The following is a 20,414-nucleotide window of genomic DNA, read 5'->3' on the forward strand; positions in this document are numbered from 1 at the left end:
GCATTGGTGAATTCTTTTCGATTATCCTCTAAAATCTCCTTTTCTGTCACAGAAATATACAGCAAGGGAAGGTCGGAGCCTTAGAAAGAGGATTAATTTGCTTTAATGAACGACTTAGATGGTTTTATATGGACAAATGGAAGAAGTTCCCAAGACTGCAACTCGTTTGTCTTACTTTCTCTCTCATCCTTGCACTGTTCATAAGGTGAAGGTAATGAATCCATGGAAATGGAAACTTTTATTCCACAAGATCGATTCTTCCATCAACTCATTTATTTACCTTCAAATACACAAACACAAAAGGATCTGAACGTACAGGATCAAACTTTGCACTCAATCAGCTGAACTTCAGGTTTACACACCACAAGCTTCTCATCTTTCTCGATCAGTTTATCGACAACTCGATCTTCTCCTACACATTTCACTTCTGGCACATGAACCTTGCACCCTTCTGTCACGATGCATTTATCGATGTCACCGACATGTTCAGGTAGTTTCTCTTCCACTGTTAAAACTTTTCTGGTGTCCCTGTAGATTGTGTACAGAACCATCTGCAGGATCCCGAAGACGAAACCAAGGACGTTTGGAAGCTTTTGATGCAAGAGAGAGGAAGGATATAGAGGTCAGTGACCAAATCAATGAGAAGCAAATCAAATGAAAAGGAATGGAGGAAGGCTAGCTTACAGCAATGTACATGTCTTTCAAGAGAAGTCCATAGGAGAACCACATTACTGCACTTAGAGTGAGGAAGAAGGACAGAGAAAACGGCATGTACTCCACACTCTTTGTGCGTATAACCAGTCTCTGTGGAATGTAAAAACAGGTTAATGCAAGAGGACTCCATTAAAGTACCTCCAATTTAGGTATGACCAGCCTCTGTGAAAGAAAAAGAAGGATTTACTCTCACCATGATGCTTAAAGGAGCGGCAAAGACGCTTACAGAGAAACCAACACAAACCCATCCAAGAACGCAAACCCGATTCGAGCCTTTCGCAAGGAATTGGGTAAGCAGAAGAATCAACCCAAAGGCACAAAGATTCAGCAGCAACAACAGTTTTGCTGTATACATCTGAAAGTTCAGAGTAACAGAGCTCCATTAGGTCAAATGACAAGTATTATGAGAGAAAAAAGAAGGAAGACGAAGAGCTTTTGTGTACCCTGGCCTTCTTTGGTGCATAACCCAGGTAAAGTGCGATGTAAATGGTCTCTATGACACAGCCAACGCTATTGATGGTGATGAGAAGGTAAGCATTGGTCTTCAGAAAAGCATAATAAATCCACAGCATTGCACTGAATAGAGCTGCCACATACGGGACTGATTGAAATCCTTCTGTAGATTTCTTCTTGTAAATTTTGTAAAATGTTGGCCTGAGGCAAAATTCATAAATAGTTAAGGATTTTATAGAAACAAAGCAATATATAAGAAAATTTTACAGTTGATGTCTTACAGTGGGGCGAGGTAGACAAGGAAGGAGACGAAATTTCCTGGTTAAATAACAAAAATTAAAATATCAGAAAATCATGCAATTAAGGAAGTCACATTTAGAGAGAAAAATATACTGACACTCGTGGCAGTAAATAGATGAGGAAATTCAATAATCAATATTGATTTGCAGAAAGATACCCTTCACAAACATGTATAAAATTTTATTCTGGGTGGGTCTTAGCCATGAATGACTCCTGTAAATTAATTATGAAACAATGATATCATCCTGATCTAGTGCAAAAGGAAGCGTCGACTTCATTGAAAAGGACACCTTAACAAGAGAAAACGAAAGATCCAACATAAATAATCAAAAGGGTTAGAACTCAAAAGCTCGATAATAATGACTTCAACTGTATTTTCTGGAGACTTGAAAGATTAAATGAACAGTCAAAGGCGAGCGGAGCAGTGAGTGGAAAGGAAAAGTGTGGCGAAATGAAACCGCAGTAGTTGCAGAAAGAAAAGGAAAGCTCAAGAGTCTCTGTAACTTCTTGAAAGAAGCAGAAGAAAGGTTTGTTTCTATACCTAAGAGGCCAAAGGTGAAAGCCCAAGGATGGTGGATGGTGAAGATAGCCATCTTTATCTCTCTTCCTCTCTCTCTCTCTCTCTCTCTCTCTACAGTGAAATTGAGGATGGGTACAGAGAGGTTGATTTTATTGCGCAGAAAGAGTTGGAGATGAAGTAAGGTGGAAAAGAGAGAGTACTGCAGACTGAAGAACAGCTACTGAGCCATTTCAAATCTGTGACGTGATTGTGAGGGCACAGGGTGAGAGGCCTTATATAGGAGAGAAAAAAGGGTAGTTTCTTTATTCGTTTCTTCCCCTCTAATTACAGGATCATGATAGGATAATCCTTCGCCGAGTGGAATCGCACGGAAGCAGATAGTGAGATTTTTTTCTGTTTTTTTTTTCTGCCCCTTTGTAGTGGGAGCACGAAGAGGTGGAGGATAATCGTTACCCAAATGAACAGTAGGTGGGTTTGCATGGATTTTTACAGAGGAAGCAGCAGACGGAATTTGCAGAGCTGAACGAATGATGGAAGACGGGTCCCTTCTTCGAAAAAGGGAAGAAAGGAGACGCGGATCTGTGGGAATTGCTGAGGAGAGTGCTCAGGAAATGCCAATACAGCTGAGGACAGAACACAGCCATGAAGACGCCCAGCTCTTTCTTTTATCAATTTCTCCTCATCTCATATCCATAAAGTATCTTTATAATACATAGTTATCTTGTGGGTGCTACCTTGCCTATCTTTTCTTGAAAATATTGATGATTTCTTTTCCTCCTAAAATAAATCTGGGTCATCTTCATTTGGTTCAAATCTCATGAAATCTTTCATCAGGCTCACCAATTTCTTCTGGATAATCTCTCTCTAGTTACTAGTGTGAAGACCAGACGTGATTCTGATTGGGCTAATTGAGATTTAGCCACGGTTTAATGCTCGATTGGTTTCTAAAGGTTAAATGACTTGTATTTAGTGTGGGTGTATCGTCTTTTTGTCATATATGAAGTAGGTAAAAATCCGATACATACAAATGTTACATATCACTTAAAATCTTATAACAAACCCATATGAGTGACATGTAACGTTTCATTCGTAATATTTGATATACTTAGTGATTCAAACGTTACATTTTTTTTTTTTAACTCGATGCATGTTTGAAGTTACAATATTTTGCCAAGTATGTTCACCGTAACTTATACTATGCAAAAAACCGTTGCACCCGTTTTTACTTGTTGGGAGAGTCATGAATCGGTTAGTTTAGTTCGATATCTATAACACTTTGGTCGAACTTCTTGGTATGTTATCATAAGATTTCCTTTTTTATTAGTTGAGTAGGGAGGAGGATGCATGTTACCATCATAATTGTTGGAAATCAAAACTAATTTTGCCAAAATGGCACTAACAAGCAAAAGCTGCAAAGGGGGTATTCAATAATTTTCCACTTGTTTTTCCACTCAAAGCACTCTCCCAACAAAAACAAAAGACCAGGCTTGAATGGGTCTAGTGCTCTTGTCTGAGAGGGGAGCAAAGCTTCCACTAGGCGTAGTGCCATCTTTCTAATTATTGGAGGAGACTATAAATTAGGTGATGGATAGGATTTTGTTTGACGGAAGTTCATACTTCTTTAGCTGTCAAGGATTACGTATGAAATTATCCCTCTGCATGGTGTGGGCATTTGCTCTAGGCCTTGTGGTGTCCTCTACGATGACCACTTTTGTGTATGGATTAGACCCAATCTGCAAATTATTTTGTTAAATGAAGGAGATTGGGTTCTCTTGGAGCTTGCACTTTTGTGTCTTATTTGTATTATATATTTATTGGAATTTTACTTTTAAAATAGATATTATGAGAGAGAGAGAGAGAGAGAGAGAGAGAGAGAGAGAGAGAGAGAGAGAGAGAGTTTCACTCTTTATAATTCGATGCTTGTCACCCAAGTTGGGTTTATAACGTTGAAAAAATTAAACTTTTGCCTACAAAATAAACACGAATACCTAACACAAGATTATCCATTACTTGGACGAAAGACAAGGGTTCAAGTGTCATGGATGGATAGGAAAAAGGTTTTTATCAATGAAAAATTCTCAAACTATTTTTTAGAAAGCATCTTTGTTAAAATCACCTAGTTTTTCTATTGTTCGAACTAGCAGCTATCTCTCCTCTCATCACAACATCTCGTATAAAGTGGCAATCGACTCAATATGTTTGGTCTTTCATGGAAAATAGGATAGTTAGCTATATATATGGCTTCTAAATTACCACACACTATTTCCATTGGCTTAGTTATAGGAAACTTGCACTCTATAAGAATAGAAATTACCCACACCATCTCACAAATTGTATGAGTCATGACTTGGTATTTAGCTTCGACTCTAGATTTGGCAACAACTATTTCTTTCTTGATTTTTTTTATACCACATCAAACCCAAAATATATACAATAGATACTAGTAGATTTCCTATTAATGCAAAACCTTGCGTAGTTAGCATCATAAAGGTAGACAATGATAAGATGGCCATTGTTCTTGTTTAGTACACTTTTCTTTGGAGTTCCTAATTTTTCAAATTACTCCAAGGTGGATTTTCATAATTTTATGTATGGCCTTGTCAGTATACCTACTAGTCGCCTGTATAGAGTTTTATCCTTAAGAATAGGACTCGACTCACATTATATAGGTTAGCCTTTATCTCAACATGAGTCTCAATTGTCTTCACTCCTAAAGTTTTGTTTCACTTAGTAAATCATTTATGCTAAGACAAAAAATACTTGACTTACTCCTTATTACCTCAATGCCAAGAAAATACTTTAGTGCCCCCATGTCCATAGTTTGAAATTGTCGTTTGATATGAGCTTTACATCTTCAATGCCTTTACCATCATCCCTTGACATAAATATGCCATTTAAACACTCAATTCTTATAGAATCTCTATGTATAATAAAGACTAAATGATATAAACTACTATGAATAAAGCCAAAGTTCATATAAACTTATTAAATTACCTGAAAAACTTTATTTCAAGTAATTACCCATAATTAATCAACACATCTTACTCTTCTTCCCTTGAGCAATGAACCTTGGAGGTTGCTTTATGTATACTTCATTTGTCAACTTTCTACATAAGAAAACATTGTTGACATCCAAGTATTGGCACACCGGCCAACCCATATTACCAACCACAAATAGCATGTCGCATGCAAATTGAACTCAACCATGCAATTAGAGAGAATGTTTCAAAGTGGTCAATCCTATAAGTCCCTTGGCAACCAAACTTAACCTTGTATCTCTCAATTGCACTATCTGAATAATGGTTAATAGTAAAGACCCATCTATTGCTAACAATGTGAACCCCTAGAGGAGGTCATACAACACCCAAGTCTCTCAACATAGGAGAGCATTCATCTCTTATTCCATAGCAGCGTTCTATTGTGGAACCAAAAAAGACTCTCATGTGCCCGAAGAATGATAATACAAGTCAAGGATATGGCAAAATTTTGAAAAGATGAAGAAATTAATCAAATGATATAACAAGATATCTTAATGATTTTAAAATCCAATGCACAAATTCAACTAAAAATCTCCAAGTAGTCATAAAGATTTGAAAATAAGAACATCATGTCTAGCTCAAACTAAAAGTTAAAGCAATTGATAATCTAAACATAAGAGTTCTATGTTGTATATAAAATATCAGCTAAATCATGATAAGATTGCACAATCAAACCACAAATAGACTTGCTCGACAATGGAATATGATTTTAAGATCGCTAGAATCAGTTCTAGCATGAATCTAGCCTAAGACATATAAAAAATTCAAAAATAAAAAATCTGATGTATGTAGCTTTTAAAAAAACCAAGGGATGGAGTTCATAAATGTTAAGTTGTGGAGTCTAATTGACGCCCTACACTGAATTGGTCGCGGATCGACTATTGTAATGCGGTTGCCCTAATTTTCTCTTTATAATTGAGGGGCGTCATTATTAGGGTTTTATCATCTTATACTGAGGAACATCTCAAGTTGCAGCCCGAGAGGTTAGAGAGAAACACATGTAAGTGTGTGATTTCTCTTGTAAAATATTTCATCTTCATAGTGGATTATTGCAACAACGGAAGACAAGACGTAGTCTCACCTTGAGGCGAGCCTGTGTGTTGGAATATTTGTTTGTATCGACCGGGCCAGTCCTTGTATAAAATCCGTGGGGTTGCTTTCCTAAAAGGTTCGAACCTTTTAGCGCACTGGTTTCAACACTGTGTATATCTTGTTGTCTTTATTTCGTGCTTGTTTTTTCCCTTCTTCCGCATTTATTATTATTGTTCTCGTTAGTTTGGAATTAGGACGTCTAATTCCTAACAATAAACCCCAAATTGACCTCCTAAGATCATTTTAAAGTATGGAATGCTTTGGAAAAATGTCATGGTCACCTTGGGAAGTTTCTTGCATGAAATGAGGTAGAAAGCATTTTAAATACAAAGTTCTAATGTTCTAAAATAGAGTAATTGGGTTAGAAATGAACTTTTTATCCTCTTATAAATCCACCATGATGAGAAATCATAACAAAATACTTAAAATGTGTCGCTGAGCTATTGATTGCAATGATAACATATGTGAATTATGGAGACCTATAGACCTTGAATCGAAATACATAAGTTAGCTCCCTACATGTTGCATCTATTTGAACAACGGTTATAAAGACTAGCCTTCACTCTCATTAGGCAATCGTTTGAATGGTCTATATGGGTTTTCGACAATCTAAGCTATGGAAATTATATACAATTTTAAATATATGTACAAAATATTTCAATGCACACGATTCATTTCCATGTATTTGTTATCATTAAATTTCAGTGAAATAAGATCTTAAGATCAATGTCCTCCCACCATGAGGGAAGTACCCATTGCTCCCACATGAGTGCAAGGCTTCTCTCCATTGGTATAGAGAAATATAATGGGTGACAAGAGAGGTCCCTCCGCATTCTACAAGCACTGATACAATCTTCTGCATCACGTATAAGCTTTGAGGAGGTCTATTTGGTTCTTCGAGTCAATCCATTTCAACTCAGTTCTTCGAAGCATATGAGCTATTGATTGCAAACTTACAAGCTTTTTTCTTTAGGGCGTGTATGAGAAGAAGAGAGGAGAAGAGTTTAGTGCTCCAAGGCGAGGAGAAGAGAAAAAAGAAAGAAGAAGAAGAGAACATGGGGTGAAATTAGGTTTAGATTGATTGTCCATGACTTCTAATGCTTCATTAATAAACTTTTTAATTTTTAAAATTACAAGAATACCCTTTAGTATGATATAAAATAGAGACGAGAGTAAAGATTTAAATTATGAACTAATTACATCAATACCATTAATCCTTCTATTTCCGAACATAATCAAAGTCTTGATACTTAATGGGTCCAAAATGAACACAACGAGATTGCACAAACACTTGCCTAGTGGGGAGAAAGCTGGTTTTTTTGTGTCATTCGAAACCCTCTTCTAGCATCACCCTCAAGATAGAATAAGCTTAATAACACCCGTTGATTTTCCTAAAAAATTGTTCATTCATATAGGCCTACTGGGCTGGATCATCTTCAGCTATGCATTTGAAAAATATTGTCATACTATCATACTAGGGTGTAATTGTCATACACAGTTGGGAGGTTTGTGTAAAAGAGGGGACGGAAGGTGAATTGAGGAAAAATTCTAGTGAGGCAAGGAAATTGGGGATGGGAGGTGTAAGCAATATTGGTGGTAGTGGGGAGGATAACATACCAAAAATAGTCGTGGATGAAGCCTATATGAGAGAAGAGAGCAATTATTGAGGGGGAGAAGAGGTCTTGAAGTTCTCTCCTATATAGAGAGATTGAACCAGGCATGTCAAGTGATCCTTCTTATCTCCCAAATTAGAAAGTTTTTCCATACATGTACAGAGATTTGCCCAATTTTCTACACTAAATTCATGGGCGACAACTTCCTCTTATTGTTGTTGTGATTTTATACTTCTTGTGTTCATCAGATAGTGAGAGAAGGCTCCAAAGAATTACTGCTCTGATATGACTTTAATAGAACCCACTTAATGAGGCCCTATCTCCTTCAACCAATTGTAAAAAAATAATTGTAAGGTAAAAGAGGCTGGAAAGCTGAGTTGATATAAGTTGGAAAGAGAGAATTCGTGGAGAAGGGAAGATGGAGAGGAGTTTGTGTGAGAGCGTGTGAGGGAAGAGAGGGAGAGTTTGAGAAGGGAGGAGAGGAAACTAGGTGCTCGATGCTCGAGTAGAGAGGGAGCGCAAGGGGACGAATTTCTTAAGAGGGAGAGTGAGAGAACAACTCCAAAAGAAATTAGGACGTTGGTCCTTTAAATGCTGGCATTTCAGTTTTTCAGAAGCCACTCAAACGAGGAGCAGAACAGGGGGAAATGTTTTCAGCCTGAATGTCAGACTAGGGAAGTTTGACAAGAAAAAGTTGTATTTGTTTTCTCACAAAATTTCTTGTTATACTTTCACAACAGACACATCTAGAACGTAATGGGGTTATGAACCCAAGATTACAATTTTTTTTCTTCAGGCATATACACTCTGCGTAGCATTGGTTCTTTTTTCCTTACATATAGCATGGAAGAAGAAACAAAAGGTTTAGCCACTTCTACAGGAGCCAAAACCATGAGATTTGTTGCTTACCCATTTGCTCCATCAAAACTACCTAGGGCAGAGGCACGCCTCTTTTCTCTCCAGTTCTCTCCCCACAACTTGGCCTCTGCAACCGCCCTTTCTCGGTCCAAATCCCTGTTAAGGATCCTGACAGTCTCCTTCGGAGAGTCATCTTTCTCAGACCCACTTAAGTCCCACCTACGTCCAGACCCACCTCCGTCGTCGCTTTTGGCTATTCTCATGCCTCGATCCTCCTGCCTCTCTCCCCTTCTTCTTTCGTCTTTCTCTCGGATGCTATGAGCTGGGGCTGAGTTGGGGTCATATGATTGAGATGCCAGATAAGAGAGAGCAGTCACCACATCCCCAATCAGAGGACGTGTAGCTGCTTGTTCTTGGATGCACATGGATGCCACAGCAAGAGCCTGGTAAAGCCCACGCATTGGATACCGGCCTTGAAGCCGTGGGTCAGCCAGCTTTGGAAATTTCCTTCTGTCATTGAACATCGGGCGAGCCTGGAAAGTGGAAAATAGAAAGAACTTTTACAATTGCAACAATGTAATAAGATCTTCATTATTGAAAGAGTGGACCATATAGAACACTTCATTGTCTCCCTTCTCTTTTTTAAGTCTTTTCTTTTTTAAGTATCATCTACATTCGACCCTGCTGTAAAAGCAAGTCCACAGACTTAAAAATAGTAACCACATGTTTTTTAACTTGGCAAAAGGTAAGATTCTTGATCTTGGTTTCATTCCTTCTCTGTCACTTGTTTTTTATACATTTGTTGGATAGATGAAGAATTCAAAAGAATAGAAAGACAATGCATCTGGAAGTAACGAATAATTGCAGATGTTGAGATTTTAAATATATAAATTCAGGAAGCTGTATCATAAGGGAAATTCATACCCATGAAACAAGGTTCTGTTCTCCATGAGATCGGGTGCTGTCAATAGCCTTACGCCCCGTTATCAGCTCCAAGAAAACCACACCAAAACTGTACACATCAGACTTCACTGTAAGTTGACCTGTCATGGCATACTCAGGAGCACAGTAACCATAAGTGCCCATCACTCTGGTCGATACATGAGACTTATCCCCAGTAGGACCCAGCTTAGCAAGTCCAAAATCAGAGAGCTTTGGCTGAAATCCTACATCTAGTAATATATTTGATGATTTAAAATCTCTATAGATAACAGGAGGATTTGCTTTGTCATGCAAATATTCCAATCCTTTTGCTGCACCTGCTGCAATCTTCATCCTTGTGTTCCAGTCTAAGGGCTCCTTATCAGGTGGAAGGTCTGCAAGAAATGATTTTATTTCTTTAACATTACGATAAACCTACAGGAAGTATGAAGACTCTTATAAAGGAAGAAATACATTAAAATTTGCTATTTCTGACATGGCTCATAACTACAAACAAGCCCACGGAATGATGCAATGAATGCAAGTGCTTAAAACTAACATATAAAGGTGGTAGTAAAGCAAAAAAATACTCATACATATACGAATCAATAACCTGCAATAGGGCATCACATAGCCTACCCAAAAAGACGAACAGCTCCAAAAAGAAATTTCAGAAAATATAAATGTATAAATGTCACAACCCATGTCAGATTATTCCAGATCCCACATATACCCACAAAATGTTTCCATAAATTAAATTGCTCACCATGCAAATGATCTTCCAATGAACCCAAGGGCAAAAACTCATATACTAGAAGTCTCTGATCCCCATCCGCACAGTAACCAATCAAACTGACAAGGTTAGGATGATGCAAGAGGCTCAGCATGAGAACCTCCACCAAAAATTCCCGGTTCCCTTGAAGCCCATTTCTATCTAACTGCTTCACAGCCACTACCTGTTAGTAAATCACATGCTACTGTTAAAACATGAGAAAAGCCAGCAAACCATACACTTCAACTGTTCAGAATTATTTGAAATCTATCATTTTTTTCACATTTTTTTTCCACTTTTTTTTCTTTTTACTCAATTGTGTTTATGTTACATCTCTGGATATAACAGGGTGAATGTCAAGTCACATAAAAAGAACAGTCTGAGACCTAACAACTTTATATAAAAGTAACATCTGGGCCAGATTCCAATATGATGAATCATAAATTCTTTAAAAAATTTTTTGGAAACAATCAAAAACCTTACCTGACCAGTGTTCTCCAAGCGCCCTTTATAAACACGTCCAAATCCCCCCTCCCCTAAAAGACACTCAGGTTTGAAATTTTTAGTTGCAGCAGCAAGCTCTCGAAAAGTGAATGTTTGTGCAGCAATATTAACATCAGGCCCGCCCCTTGGACTCATAGATTCCTTTCTTGACCCTGTAAGGCTTCTGGTTTTGAGTCTATCAGCTCCTGAAATTGATCCAAAATGAATCAATATCCATGAATAGAAGAGAACCAAATCACATCCAACTGTAGATCCATGTCATTGGAAGTAAACGGCTTTATGAATCACTTGAACGAAATCAATTTTAACCCTAAATCTAAAACTCAAATTAAATGCGACCAAAACCATCACTGTGGCTGACCCGTTGACACAGTGTTAATAAATTCATAAACAATTTAAATTTAAATTTTCACGGTTAGATCAAATCATAACAAAAATAACTCACAGATTTAGGACAAACTAATGGGAGGTCATAATAAATTGAAGTAGTTCCAAATACAAACACCCTTTGATGATTGATCAGAGAAAAATAATAATTGAATACATAAAGGAAATTAAATACCAAATAAATATATAAAATCAGAAAACAAGTAACAGCGAGATGGTTTGAGAAGACGTTCTAGTTAAGGTTTAGAATTTGAAATTTAAAGAACCAGTTACAGAAGTTATATTTGTCAATGCAATATCAGTACCAATAGTCACAGCTCATCATCAAAGCTCCGTTCTACTATTATATCAAATAGAACAAAACCAGTTATCAAAATCGATAGAAAATCTCAGCTACACAACAGATTTATACAAACCCATAAAAGTACAAGCAACTGAAACGAACCGAATAGAAATTCACATCTGCCCCAAAATGAGTAAAATTCCAAATAACCAAAACAAGTGAAAAACATCACATCCACCTCAAAACTTGAACCAAACTTCGAAATCTCAAGAATCCCAAAACATCTAGCTACAGAAAATCAAAGATCTGATCGGATCAACACATCTAAGCTCAGAAACAGACCTGAAGCCAATCTTGAAATATTAGTTTCCACCATCGGTTTCCCTTCCTTCCGGTCATCGCTCTTATTCCCGGGATTGAGCCCCTCCTCCTCTTTCGAATCGAAACACGGAAAACAACCCATTTCTCAACAAATCCAAATCCCAACAAAAAAAAAAAAAAAACAGAACTCAAAATTCGTCCCAGTCTCCCATTTCACACCCCTGCGTTCCTCATACTCAATAAATATCTTCCGCCCAAAGACCAAATTTTTCAGGGTTTTCCTTTATTCTGGATCTAGGTAAAGAAGATAACCGAAGCAACAACACAGAAGCGATCGAAAGACGATGGAAGAAGCATCGAATCGCAGTAAAGAAAAAGCAAGTTTTTTTCCTCGTTGATATGATTTGAGCAGGAGTAAGCCGGCTCTGCTCCGGCTGCATGTACATGTACAATATAATACACTCCCCACCAAAACTAAATTTATAAGAAGATTCCTGTATCCTTCCTTACATGGTCAATTCCGTGTATTCTGCCCGTTTCGTTACCTTATCCGCTTACTACACGCTGTTCCTACTTGAAAAGTGAAAACAAAATAAAGAAATTTTTTAATTCGGGTACCCGGATCCATCTGGATCCGCCTTCTCACTTTATACCTGGATCTGACCAACTGATTGAAACCCGATCGGGCCGGGTTCGATCGGATCAGATCCGAATCCGACTAAGATCCGATTCTGTAAAATTGAATACACCGAGAGAATGTGTATTTCCGAACAGCGCGTAGGACGCGAGTGAGAGTACGTCGAGGGAGTATGGAATACGTCTTTATGCTCAGAGGGGAAGCGGAGGCGCTGACGCGTGTCTCATCGAGACGTGCTAACTGCTGGAGCGTACGGGGTGAGCGTGCAAGTGGTGGGTGGCGTTCAAATTTAGTGAAGTCTTCAGGCATGGAATTTAATAGCAATTTGAACAAAAAATATAAAAAACTGAGATAAGATGAGGTGAAAGAGATCATGCAAGTGTGTGGATCGGGGACGGCCTCATTATTAAATTCAATCATCTTAAACCCCTACTAATCTTCACTTAACACTTTAAATTTTTTTAATTTTTTTTATTTATGTAATTATATTGCAACCGACTCATTCTGCACCAGTTATCGACTTTACGTGTGGCCTCACTAGTTTACCTGAGTCTAGAGCTAACAATTATTAAACAAATAAATTAATTTTAAACTTTTTCTTAATTTTATGTAATTATATTGTAACCGGAGTAATTCTAAGTTAGTTATCGACTTTACCTGAGTTCAGAGTTATGATACGAGTTAATCGTGTATTTAATTTAATGATAAATAATGTTTAATATATCTTAAATTTATGGGTAAAGTTATGTTACACAATTTAATTTTAATGGGTGTTATCTTTTTTATAATAAATATTATGTGACATGTCACATTTGTGGCATTTTGAATTTTGGACTCTATTAGTAATCATATGCTCGATACGAGACGAAATATCTAGGGCTGCATCTTTGTCAGCATGCTCTTTGTCGTGGCTAACTCGAAGTGATGAGACGCTTGGCCGTGCACCCTAGCACGGTTAGCAACTTGTACGTAGATGAAGGTGGAACATGGATGATGGACCACGATTATTCCCACGTGTGAGTATTTTTTATGTTTAGGGACATTAATTAGGTGACATCGTATGGAGTTAATATAAGAGTTCAAAAGGTCAACATGAGATAATCTTCACAATTACCCAAAAATTGAAATGATTAGTGATAATCGTCAATCCTAATAAGCTAGAAATCTGAGAGGTGTAAAAATGGTTCAGTGCGAGTCAAAAACGTTACAAATGTCACTTAGGTGGTGGATTAGCCACTAATCATCAACTTTATCACTTGATTAATGTAATGGTTAGATAAAGGAATTAGCTATTAAAATATTGATTTTTTTAAGCATGTAAAAACGAGTTGAGGATCCTCGGGGAAGTTGAGGAAACATGCCACGTGGCATGATAGAAAATCCATGGGGGAGATTCGGCCACGTAAGAAGAAGACTGAAAAGATAACGTGCCGCCGACATGTCTAAAAAGCAGGCACATGCACCGCTGTCAATGTGGATGCAAAGGGTGTTTTGGTAATTATAGAATGAGAAGGAGGTGTTGGTCATTTGACCTTACTTAGGGGCTTTTTTGTTATTTAAATGTGAACATGTGTGTGTCACCTGAAATTATATAAATATTTTATTTTTATAATTTAAAGGTTAAAACATAAAATTAACATGTATGTACTATTTCAACATTTTTATATGGTGAGGGAGGCATTCGCAATTACAACTAGTTGAAGGATTATTGGTCAAATAATAATAAAAAAATCGTTTTTTAATATTTGAACACGTTAACTGGGTTCAGCACTAAGCGCGTCACGAGGCGTTAAACTAGGAGAGAAGTTCTAAAATAGACAGAGAAGCATTAGATCAAATCTGCACCGTCGGATCGTCCGATTTGGAACGTTCTCATAACCAATCAAGAGTCGAAGACGGTTACCCGGGCCCACACGGGAAGCCGGGATCTCGAGTCAAAGAATGAATGCGGACCTGACGTTGTGGGTCGCATGTCAGGAAGTGAGCGAAGGATCAAATGTCAAGAACGGAGTCAAATGGCGTGGGGCCTACAGGATCCGAATGTGGGTTTGTGCCGGAAGAAAGACGGCCGGCTTCAAAGTCCGGCGAGCCATGATTGGCCTGATTTGTCAAACGTGAAAAATATGTTTTTAAAATAAAAAATTAAGCCAATTAAATGCAGCTGATGGGAACTTGGAATAATTAGATAATAAAGAAAAGCAATTAAGGGTTTTTAATGACAAATATCAGGTTCAATAAATTTCTTTAATATTACCTCCTTATCAATATTATAATTTTAAAAATAATAATCTAAATTTAAGGTATAATTTTTTAATAAAAATATAACAATAAAATTATGTTAAATATGTGTCTCCCTCCTTTCATCTCTGTATTTTAATATGGATTCAAGTCCAAAAAAAGGGAAATTCGCTCGGTGACGAGAAGACAGGGGAGAGGAAGATGGAAGTTTCACCCTGGACTCACAATAAAGTGAGCCCCAACTACAATTTTATTTGAATAAGTTAAAATAATAAGATAGTTAAGCAATCGTATTTAGATGAACGAATCGAAGAGATTATATTTGAAAATATAAGACCTAAAAGGGTCGAGTTTGAAAACTTACCATTTAACAAATTTGACAAATATGAACTTGGATGCAATAAATTCAAAAGGGATGAATTTAGCAAAAAGAAGATGGAAGTCTTACCATTTGAAAATCAGGGCCATGTGAGATTTTAGGATACCCTTAACCATTAAATGTTGAAAATTGGAGTGAACATTCTCTACCTCAGACAAAAAGTAGTGGGAAGCCAAAAGGGAATTTGTAGTATGGACCCATGTGACTCAACCACCTTGACTTTAACAAATATGTACCACATGTTTGTCACATCTATAAGAAAATTATTTGCTTGACAAAACAACTCCAAACTTGGAATGCATCCAAGACCATGGAAGATTTGGTAAAGAAATTCTTTTAGGAGATGCCATTTTTAGAGTTTTTTCCTTTTTATTTCTGTCATGGCCAAAAAGTATTTTGGCCACAGTCTTAAAGAAAAAATTATCAATAATCTTATTTATTTCATGTATATTAGGACAAATAATTACACAAATTGTATAATTATTTTTTTGTATTCAAATAATTTTGTAGTGCATAACTGGGAGAGAAAAAAAAGGACTAAGGACCGACCTCGTGCCCAAAAAACTACAAGGGAAGAGTAGGCAACCTTTTCCCTGATAAAAGCCTTATATAACATTCGGTAAAGAAGGACGCAATATTGAGGATAAGGATGCAGATCAATTGGTTCATTAAGAAGGTTCATAGGGACTAATTAAGGGAGAATTTTCAAATGGTTGATACCTAAAATAAAAATAATTAATCATTAAAAGAGATGGATAATAAGAGAAGATAAAAAAATAATAAAAATGTATGAAAATAGTCCTTCAGTAATGGTGGTGATTTTATCTGATTATTTGCCTTATCACATGATTTATTTCAGTATAATTCAATATAGAAGAAAATGATGTTATTTGTTTAAAAAATTATGGTAACAATTTAATTTTTTTACCCCTTTAAATAATTAATTATTAGGTAATTTTTATCCACAATTAAGATGGATTAAACGTGTTCGATTGTTTAAGTTAATTATATATATAGTAGACACTTTAAATTTTTAAATATTAATAAATTATTAAATAATTATATTTTCATTGTATAATTGATGACAAATATGAAAGAATAATTAATATTAATAAAGATGTAAATGTAAACTACATAATAAAAAATAAAGGAATAATAAGCGCTTTTTAATCTCATCTTAAGTGCATTGCAGGCCCAACATTGTAAAAATAATGTTTTTTCTTAATAAAAAATAGTCCATGGTGCATTTAATTTCGAAGGTTATTTTTAATTACCTCTCAAATCTCGATTACAAACAATAGAGAGTGGTGTGGGTGGGCTTCATACGGGCTAAAAGTGGAGAGGCCGAGAGGCCGAGAGCCCTCCCAGAGATATGGGCTTTTCTATTTAAAAATTATGTGCACCGCCTATACTCTAAGAAGCGCCATGGTGTACACGATACATGAACTATTTAGCTACTACCTGGATAGAATGATGGATTTACAGGATTTGAGTAGTAGAACGAGGACAATTACAATTACAAAGTTATTTGAAGTTTTTTTTCATCTCGAAAAAATTTCATAAATCACAATTTAATACAACCAAAACAAGGTGCATTAATAATGCAAACACAACTGAAAATTTTCATCATTTCTCCTTCTTCTCCTCAAAATTCTGTAAGAATTCTGAATCTAGTCTCTTTCCTCCTTCTATGATCTCCTCCTCACCATCGACGCCGGCGTACCGTCGAACAAATCATCCATCGACGACTCTAGCTCCTCCGGACCAAACTTTATGTACTTCTCCGCCTGCCTCCCGGAGTCCAGGTACTGCCGGAACCTCCCCAAGAAGGATCTGTACGCCGGCACGACCACCGCTGATACCGACACCCGGAGCTCCGACTGCAGCTGCTTGTCGCTCACGACCCAGGTGCTCTGTGTCTTGTGAATCTCCTCGAACATGGTGTTGAAGCTCTTGAATCTCTCTTTAAGGATGGTCTTGTTCACGCTGCCTTTCCCCTGCATCAGCCCGTCGTCTCTGAGGCAGGCCAGCACCTTGCTCCATGTCTCCCGCTTGTAGTTCTTGTGGTACTGCCGAAGCTCGGCCGCTCTCTTCCGGGTATCGCCCAGGAGGGTATGTATCTCTGCCGAGTCCTTGATCTTCTGCATGATGTACCGCTTGTTGTTCATTAGGAAGATGTAACTCAACGACGGATCTTTGTACAGTTTCGATCTGGCGTCCAGGTTGTTGTCGAGCAGGTCCATGACCTCGTTCAGTTGCACCACGAACGGGGACGGGGAAGGCGCCGTCTGCCCACCGCCGTCCGGCTCCGGTGGCTCGTCGTGGCGGTCCCCTCTTTCTTGCTCTTGGTAGACCTGCTCCATGGTGTCTTTGTACTCGCCGCAGGCGTACTTGAGGTAGTTCATCACGTAACGGATGAGTGGGTGGACGGCTCCACAGGGAACAGGGGTTTTCCCGGTGTCGGCTTTGATGGAGTTCTCGAGATCGGAGAAGCTCCCGACGGCGGCCTGACCCAGCCGCCTCCCTGCCGATGCCGTCTCCGATTTCAGCTCTGTCGAAGCGCCACCCGGGAACAGCTCGTCGAGGACTGGAATCAAATCACGGAGTGCTTCGTACATGTCCAAAAATTTGAAGAGCTTTTCCACTGATCTCTTCGTCATGGCGACTGCTTCCGCGAAGTTGAGAAGCTGGATGACCACCCCGCGAGTGAGATTACTGAGGATGCCCTGGGTGACGCCTGTCCACTGGGGAAAGACGGTCCCGCACAGCTTCTTCTCGTCGAGGAAGTATACGGCGACGCAGCGCTTGCAGGCTTTCGTCCATGTCGTGATCTCCCCCTCCAGATCCTCCCATGTCAATTTTTGCACCTCGTCCATGCTGATCTTCTCCAACCCAATCCTCCTTAAGGTCTCCTCGAAGGCATTTCGTCGTGCAATGCTGTAAACCTGGCAGCATTCCGTGCTGTACCCCGCCGAGATCATGGTGGTGGCCATCTTACTCAACCGGGACATGATCTCCGGCGGGTAGGTCGCGAACCCCCCGTTCCTCTTGCGAGCGGAATTCGGCTCCGACAACACGTACCGGTCGTTCTCCCGGCTCAAGCAGAACGACGACTGCTTCTTCGGCTTCCCCGTCCCCGACGCTGCCGCCGCAGCTTCCCTGTGATCAACCTCCCCAGCCCCCGTCCAATCCTCCAAAATCCACCGGAACTTCTCCTCCAAGAACGTCATCGCCCGCTGCAAGACGCTACTCGCTCGACTCAGCGGGACGAAGTACTTAGACTCGGAGGAAAACCCGGTCAGCGCAGTAGCCACCCGTGACAACTTCTCGACCGCGTCGAGCAACGGTGAGTCCCCCTTATCTCGGAACCACCGTCCTGAATCCCTCCCCGTGTCATACTTGGCGACCTCCTCGTCGACGAGGGCGACCAGTTTATCGAAACACTCCGGGACATCGGGCGGAATCTGGCAGTCCCTGGAGGCGGACAGCGAGTCGACGAAGCGGGATATACCGCCGGAGATTCCACCCAATTGGGTCTCGAAATCGGACGTCGAGTCGCCGGCGTCGCCTTCTCTGCTTCTATCTGCAGCGGTGGCGGAGTCGAAATCGACGCGACTGATGGCGTTTTCTTTCTTGGAGAAGCTGCTGTTGCGGCCTCTCACAGAGAACTTCCTATCCATTCCCCTGAATTTCTTCAGCTTTTTTATCTCTTTCACTTTGGGGTCTCGTTTGAGGTGATTAGGAAAAGAGGGACAGAGGCAGAGCGAGGGAGAAGGAGAAGGGAGAGAAGCGACAGAGGGAGAGGCCGGTTATGGAAGCATTGGCGGAGGGAGATGCACGGAGAGAGAGGGGGAGTTCGTTTTTATTTTTAATATATATAAATTTGATTTAAAATGAAATTAGTTATTTATTATTGTGATTTAATTAGCAAAATTGGGGATTAATCGGGTCCGACCCGAAATCGGGGGTAAGTGGTTGGAGTGGCGGACACGAAGTTCATATCAGTTAGTCGCGTCCGGCCGGGTTTCTCCGTCCTCCACGTCCCGCAAGATTCTCTAGGTCCGAATCTTTGTGGGACCTACACGTGAATAATTTACGTGTCACCCTCATGTTAAATTTCATCCAGTTCCACATCAGCTTTTGCCCTTCGCCTTCATGAGTTTGCTCTCATTAGCCCTCTCTCTCATCATCAACTCGCATCAGCCCCCGCCTTCATCTTCCGCCTGAATCCTATCGATTTCGTCAAGAAAAAAAAAACACAGGAAACAGATCATCTGCGCTCCAAAATTGTCTGTATTTTGTTCATTATAGGCAAGGTTTTACAATTTTCTGTCGTTTTTTGTTGCCTTTTGATTCATCGACGAAGTAGCTCCTGGTTTTACTAGCTGTAGCTATTTTTTATTCGTGAGTCGTTTCAGAATCTCTGCATCGTTGTTCTCGATCTTCGATATTTCTCTTTGCCTTTCTGGATTTGGAGGAATCCTGTCGGACAATCGCGATCTTAAGCGAAGAGCTCTGTTTCGAGGTATTCTGTTCTGATGCTCTTTTTTTTTTTTTGCCTTTTTTTGTTTGCTTGCACATTAATCGATTGATGTTATTGGTCATTTTGAGCCACATCGTTATATTTGATCTGCTTCTCGTATAATTTTGATTGTTTTGTTTAAGTTGAGAACTGCTGTGGATGTTAGCTTTTGTTTCCATACTACTAAGCTTTTGCACTTTGCTGGTTTGAAATTTCACTTGGATTCTCGCTGTGATTGAATTTTGTTATGATTTCATCCGATTGATTTAGATTGATACTGGAAGTTTTCAGATCTTTTATCGGGATCATTTGAGGGGAAAAAAAAGTGTCTACTTTGTCCAAAGAGGTTGATGAAGCTGCCGTGAGGTGTCCTTTACCAAACCCGTTGTCCCAGAAGTAGAACCAGGCCGGAAAGCATGGTCTGGATTTTGTACTTGACTTTATCTTACTCAACTTAAATTCTTTAACTCACGAAAAAATCTAACTACTCTGATTCTATTGGCTAACAAGATGAGTCTGTTTAAAGTTAGATGTTCGAAGTAGGCAACAAACTAGTTTGAGTAGCAATTTCCTTTTTTCATCTGCATTGATCTTCTCCTTCATATTTACATTTTCGAACTTCGGATCTCGATTTATAAGCTAGTATTTTCATTTCTCTGGTTTCTATTTTCTGTTTTTTTTTCACTGCAAAAATCACCGGCGATTGGATTATTTTTCAGCTAGTGAAAGGCCAGGAAAGAGTTTTTGATTCGGTCCATTCGTGATGGTTTTCCAGAAAAAAAAAACTCAGAAGAAGCTGCGTTATTATCTTCTAAGTCGTGCTGCTTTAGACGAAAGCACCAAATTTTCTGAATATGTCAGA

General features: G+C 38.9%; 3 protein-coding genes across 3 annotated transcripts; all 3 read right to left on the minus strand.

Annotated features, from left to right (window-relative positions):
• Positions 1-675: 675 nt before the first annotated feature.
• LOC137962871 (bidirectional sugar transporter SWEET14-like) lies at positions 676-2,060 on the minus strand. Its single transcript, XM_068809988.1, has 5 exons — positions 2,009-2,060; positions 1,449-1,485; positions 1,158-1,368; positions 908-1,069; positions 676-804 (listed from the first exon to the last, which is right to left on the minus strand). The coding sequence occupies exons 1-5, from the start codon at positions 2,058-2,060 to the stop codon at positions 676-678; spliced, it is 591 nt and encodes a 196-aa protein (XP_068666089.1).
• Positions 2,061-8,329: 6,269 nt separating this feature from the next.
• Positions 8,330-12,199, minus strand: LOC137961894 (serine/threonine-protein kinase PBS1-like). Its single transcript, XM_068808510.1, has 5 exons — positions 11,798-12,199; positions 10,765-10,970; positions 10,276-10,465; positions 9,513-9,904; positions 8,330-9,121 (listed from the first exon to the last, which is right to left on the minus strand). Exons 1-5 carry the CDS (start codon positions 11,916-11,918, stop codon positions 8,636-8,638), a joined length of 1,395 nt encoding a protein of 464 aa, XP_068664611.1. The 5' UTR covers positions 11,919-12,199; the 3' UTR covers positions 8,330-8,635.
• A 4,519-nt stretch (positions 12,200-16,718) lies between these two features.
• Positions 16,719-18,710, minus strand: LOC137962156 (exocyst complex component EXO70C1-like). Its single transcript, XM_068808885.1, has one exon. It carries the CDS (start codon positions 18,708-18,710, stop codon positions 16,719-16,721), a length of 1,992 nt encoding a protein of 663 aa, XP_068664986.1.
• Between the last annotated feature and the right edge of the window lie 1,704 nt (positions 18,711-20,414).

Source organism: Aristolochia californica, unplaced genomic scaffold, assembly GCF_029961685.1.
Source record: "Aristolochia californica isolate CCGP_79_NKW_82.1479 unplaced genomic scaffold, dmAriCali1.0.hap1 SCAF_4, whole genome shotgun sequence".
In the NCBI taxonomy this organism is placed as follows: domain Eukaryota; kingdom Viridiplantae; phylum Streptophyta; class Magnoliopsida; order Piperales; family Aristolochiaceae; genus Aristolochia; species Aristolochia californica.